Below are 6000 nucleotides of genomic sequence, written 5' to 3'. Positions count from 1 at the left end.
TATGGGATTAAAGACATGAGCTACCTTGCCCCATTAGCAGCATCACTGAAACAGGAGAATAAGTCCTCTTTGAAATGCAGTTTATTCTACAAACATTTAGAGTAAAATCTTTAGTTAATTTCCATAACTGCATATAACACCAGAAGGAAAAAGCACAAGAGAGAAGTATGGTCATTTGAAGGTTACTCACAGCTGTTTTCTAAACTACTCACTTGCTAGGGAAGCATTAAATGAGAGCTGAAATATTTCCTTTAGTTTATGCTCATGTTCTCTTTGGGCATTTTGTTTCCACACATCCACATTCATCTACATGCACATATGTGAACTGGACTGTCTTACGCCCAGAGCAAACCAGTTCCACCTTCACTTCATGATTCCTTTTTTCATGGCAGCAAATGCATTTGTGTTCCATTTGGCTGGCCTCAAAGGAATACCTATAGAAATGAGATTTGCACATGAGTCTGCTGCCTGTTGTCTTCCCAAACTGATCTATACTTGCTGCTCCAAATGGATGTACTTCTAAGGAGCAGAGGAACAAAATTCCCTATCTTTTTTCTGCTTATTCATAACAGTCTTCCCCAGGACACTACTAGCCACACAGGGCCAGATCCTCTAGTACTTAATAACTTCTGTGGATTTTGGATTAGGCCCATTCTGGCAAGACAGAAAGGAATAAATAACTCATGCAGAGACCAAAGAGCAGGAAAAAAACTCCACTAAACACCAGAGCTGTTGAAAAACCACATAAGGACATGTTTAAGAACAGGTAGTTAATAAATGTAGTTGGTATCTTTTTGAAGGGACCTATTTTCCTAACTAAAACAAGGCACTCTAAAGACATTTAGTCACATTGCTAATGACTGCTCTTCTGCACGCCCAGTCTCCCAACCAGGTCCTTTTAAACAGCAGGAAGGGGACAAACAGCTGCAGACCATTGGTGATGAGAACCCAGGAAGATTAGACATGGGAGGGGGCAAAGAAGGGTTTCCTACTTACACAGAATAGGTACTGCACGTCCCTTCACAAAAGGGCACTGGGACTGGAGCAGCTGACTTACAGTTGTCGTGGACGATATACTGCTCTTTCACATTGCGTTTGCATTTATGTGGCAGGTCGATACCTGTACAGGAAAACACTTCTGTTAGATTCCTTCAGGCTGGGGAGTAAATGTTTTGAAAGGTATCTGCTAGGAAACCAAGGGCAGATCATCCTACTAAAACTTTTTACAGTTAAATGCGTAACCAAAAAAAACAAATGAGAGTGCAAAGAGGCTCTAATTCAGCAAAGCAATTTCCTTCTGGTCAAGGTACTTTTCTATTTGTGGACTAGCTTAAATGTTATGTCTAAGTTCATGTAAAGATACTGTTGAACCAAGACCTAAAGGAGACATGAAGGGTTTGGTTTTTTTAAAAAAATTCCTATAAATGACATTTTGTAACTCTATGACAACCTATGATTTAAGGGTGGATGTACAGAAAAAAGACTCTTTTTTCCATGCAATTTCCAGATGGAAGAATACAGAGCATTTTTTCTACAAATTTTCTTATCAGGAGTATGGTTCAAACTAAAATTGTTTCAGTTGTTTAAAAAAAAAAAAACAGAAAAGGAGATCAAAGAATTTTCGTGTCAGCATTGGAAAAATGAGGCAGATTTTTAGCCGCAGCTGTGAGTGGATTTTTAACATCAGCTGTGAGGTACAAAACAGCTCTGCTGCTGTAAGAACAGTCTTCCAGTCTTTGGAAACTGCAGACTCACAGTGCATGTAGAAACAGGACTACAAAGGGAGAACTTAACAGTATTGGAATAGGGAATCAGTAATTTAATGCACTCACATGTTTTACAACAGCCATCTGAAGTCACATCAACTGTCCCCTGTATTGAAAGCAAACATAACCAGAACAGTTCAGATGCACACATTGCTAAACAGCTAGTAGCAACGATGAGAGTTCAGGTATATTTCCTCATCTCTGACCAACACAGATTCCTCGTCAGACCTATTTGTCTACCAAACATATATAAAACTTCTTTAAAAAAATCCAGCAAGGCAGGGAGTGAATTTTCTTAAAACTATATACACTCTCACAAGCCAGGTAAGATTTCCTGTAACACATGCCTGACCTTGTGTAGGTCCTATTGAAGGCAGCACAAAAAACCCAGTCCCAGAGAATGACAGCTGCTCCTGGAATTGAACAGCCTGACCAGCACAGAACCTACCCCAAAGCTAATTCAAGTCAATGGCTGTCTTTGCCCCTTCTTTGGTTTTCAGATCTGCTGCAAAGCCCCACAATGCCTCTGAAAGTTACTGGAAACCACTAATTACTGAAAGCCAGGGCATGAATGATACACCTTGCTCATCCATGTATCACTTTGTTGCTTAGTGATGCATTGTGTATCAGAAGACGCTGTGTTCATCGTTTCCCCCAGGGGTCCATGGTGAGGTACTGTTTGCTCAATTGCATTTCATAACACTGGTGTTTCTCAAGTGACAAAATATCCCACCTTTGTATTGCTCCAAAAAGCTTTTCCTTCAAGTTCTGGTGCTTATTCCACAACAAGTAAAATGTGTGGATTGTTTGCAATTAGTTTTCTTTTACTTCCATAGGACACTCCATTCAGGGATGAAAAAGTACATTTTCTTCAAACAAGGATGATCAGTTCAGAAAGATCAAGAAATAATCATTGTATCAATGGCTCATTCAAAATAATAAAAAAAACTCCCAGACCAGCAGCAGGGCTCCTTCCAGAAGGTTTTCTTTCTGTCTCTAAAATACTTACTGGTACACAGTTTGATTCTTCAAATGGTAGGCAGACCTTTACTGTACTAGTCAAGGAAAACTGGCCCGCTGATTCAGTGCACGTGTACTGAGTACAGTTATCATATGGAGCTTTGTAACTCTTTCCAACCTGAATAAAAACAGGAAAAAAACCAACCCAATGTAGTATAGCAATAAAAATAGAATAACACAACAGTAATACAATTAATGAACTGGCAGAGGGACTGGGTTGTTCATATCACTCTAAAAGTGCTGGGATATCTTGAACTCACATCTGTAAATTACGTACCAAGCTCACCCACTACCAGACTATGCAAAATCCCTTCTGTGGCCACCTAGGTAGAAAGAATCAAAAACTCGTGGCAGAATGAGCATAGAGGTATGAACAGAAATGCCAGAAGGTAAGTGTGTTAAAGTATGTGGAATAAAATATACACAAAAGAAAGATAACTCTTTTAAAGGATTTCCACAGTTTTCTTTTTTAATAGATGGAAAAAAAGCAAAACGCGTGAAAGAGGAGAAAGGTCTTCATAATAGAGGTTAAAGGATAAATGTAAAGCTTCCTCATGGAAACATAAAAGTTGTGTATTTGCACAGGAAAAGCTAGCTTGCAAGATAAATTATCGAGGAATAAAAAGATGAACTAGAAAAGATGCGGAACACAAGAGCTACCAGAGAAGCAATAGCACATGAGAGAATAGTCATTGGTTTGAGACAGCATCATTAACCGTTCATCGGAGTAGCAGGCTGTAAAAAAACCAAAGAGCTAACCTGAGGCTCAGCCCATGTCTACACAATGCTACGCTCAGAAGACATGATGTATTACCTGCGTATGTTACCAAGTCACAGCTACACTACAGCACTACTTTTGATTTCTGCCTCAGCAAATTCAGAACTAGTGGTAGTACAGCTATATCAGCTCTCTCACCCTCTTTAGCCCACTATCTCCAGAGCAAGATACTGACACTTTCCAGATCGGAGCAGTATGATGTGAACCCAGATCACGTATCTCTGCAAGAGCAGTATTACACAATGTCACCATCCCCTCCAAGTTCTTTCTCTCTGTTGCATGTCAGGAGGAGGGGCAGTAATATGATTTCCATTCCTGCCAGAGATGCATAATTTTCATCACAGTGGTGCCTGTGAGATGCACACAGCAGACAGCAGCTGTATAAATGTCTACATTTACTTTGGAAATACTGGCATTTTTAAATCTCCTAGAGGTCTTCCCAGCCTCAAAATATATGACACTGGTTCAAAAAATGCTGAGGTCTTTTTGATAATTCAGCCTTGTGTGCAGAGCAAGGGAATGCTTACCTCAATGGTCACATTGCCAAATGGAAAATTTGCCACACATGCCACTTGCTGGCACCGGCTGCAGCACTGACCCTCCTCTTCCACATAGCGGAAGCCCTGTGGGAATGAAGTTTCCATTTAACCATGTTACCTGATATCTTGTTCATGAAGCACCTTTGGATCAAAGCCACACCAGAGATGGCAGAAGAAATGAGACAACCCTCCAGTTTCATTTCTGTCATCTTTAGAAACCTGTTGGAACCACTTCAAGCCTGACAATTAAAGCTGACAATTTCTTTCCCTTATTGAATGGTAACTTCTGGGCACTTCAGTTACCACGAAGACCCTGTCATTGGCTATTCTTCTTCAGGCTAACACACAAGTCAGGTCAAATAAATTGATTCAGTGTATGATTACTTGCACAATCTACCACCAGTGCTTGGTCTGATATGAGCACAAGAATTGCTGCTGTCAGACATGTGAAGATCATGCATTAGTTATTTCCTCCCATTGGTCTCTTGGTGGGTGTGGGTGTATCTGTCTCCAGGATAAAGGATAATGGTTTTATCCATTTTTAGGATTGGTGGTGGGTCTGGCCTCATCTGGGCAAGAATGGAAAAGAAACCACTCTTTGCTTACATTCAGTAATAGCCTGAACACTTTGTGTGCACTCTCAGCTTCATCAGTACTGAGAAGTGTCTGGAAATGTATGAACCACTGTGCAGTTTCTTTACAATCTTGATTTTTGAGCTGACAATGGCCACACCAACAGAACGGCACAAATACCATCTTTCAGCAGTTGGGACTTCTTTTTAACAGGTTTGCAATTGTTCTCCCTCAGGGCACCTTCCCAAGGGTGACCTCTTAAATTTGCTAGAGCAAAATTAACCAGCACCCTAAAAAGGACTTTACAAAAAATCTATCAGAAGATTGTATCCCACTATCTTTCAGTGAGGAAGCAGTTATACTACCCCAGTTTTACAGTACATCCCCTCAACAACCATTGTCTATGGTCAGGGAGGCTGAGCGCGCAGCACTGACCTGCTGGCAGGTGGTTTGGCATTTTACTGGAACACACTGGATGCGGTTGGTCGTTGTCACAACGTCCTGTTCATCTGTGCACACACAGTCCTCGCAAGAGCTTTTAGGCACTATTGCCCCAGGCTGGAAATATAGAGGAGACAGGCCATGGCAACAGTTCAATGGGTTCTAGAATAAACATCCATCCTATCAAAAATGAATGCTTGTGCTTGGGATTTATTTTTTGGAGCAACTCCCTGAAATTAATACCTCCAGATCTCTAAAACCTCATACTGTCAGTATCACAAAATGAACGCAAGCCTGACACTCCCAAGTGCATTAATTGCGTTAAATGAGTTCTCTCATAAATTCCACACATCAGTTTTCTCTCCGTTTGACCTAATAATTAATCTTACAACATCCAATGAGATGTAAAATTTATATTCATTCACAATTATGCCTTCTTGACTCTAAAACATAGGTAAGTTCTCATTTAGTAAGCAAGCTACTAGTCTCTAGCGTTATGTATTCAGTAACATTTCCAATATGCATAAGACTACTGGCATGGAAAAATTATGGGCCATTCTAATCCTGCTTTTTATGTGAGTGTTGACAATAACAGCTTCAGAAAATTCTGACTCAGACAGTATTAACTTGTGGAAAGAAGTGTCTGGAAGAAGACCTACCTTAAATTCAACTCCTTCAGAAACACATACACTTTTTGGTACTGTAAGAAAAAATGAAAAGGATATGCTACAAATGATGTAAACAGTTACTGTACTCATCTCTGAATTGTGAATAATTTAAAGGAGACAAAGAGTAGAGCTGAGCTAATTCACTAGCCTTAATAGCCTGCACAAAAGGGGGAAAATAGTAACTAGTACATGGTGCTAATTCAGAAGCCCACAGG

The 6000-nt window shown here is 40.2% G+C and overlaps 1 protein-coding gene across 1 annotated transcript in view; it reads right to left on the bottom strand.

Moving 5' to 3' along the window:
• Positions 1 to 262: 262 nt before the first annotated feature.
• The window catches only part of LOC309405203 (mucin-5B), a gene marked incomplete at both ends in the record, with an annotated part of 45884 nt that continues 40146 nt past the window's right edge, over positions 263 to 6000 (bottom strand). The window contains 7 exons of the mRNA XM_081999917.1: positions 263 to 434; positions 997 to 1120; positions 1833 to 1872; positions 2776 to 2904; positions 4092 to 4187; positions 5112 to 5234; positions 5777 to 5817. Coding sequence (XP_081856043.1) covers positions 263 to 434; positions 997 to 1120; positions 1833 to 1872; positions 2776 to 2904; positions 4092 to 4187; positions 5112 to 5234; positions 5777 to 5817 — 725 coding nt within the window. The remainder of the gene's footprint in view (positions 435 to 996; positions 1121 to 1832; positions 1873 to 2775; positions 2905 to 4091; positions 4188 to 5111; positions 5235 to 5776; positions 5818 to 6000) is intronic.

This window comes from Phaethon aethereus, assembly GCF_964289735.1.
Source record: "Phaethon aethereus genome assembly, chromosome: 5".
Lineage (NCBI taxonomy): Eukaryota > Metazoa > Chordata > Aves > Phaethontiformes > Phaethontidae > Phaethon > Phaethon aethereus.
Note: the sequence above shows the minus strand (reverse complement) of the source record. Positions and strands in the feature narration are given on the sequence as shown.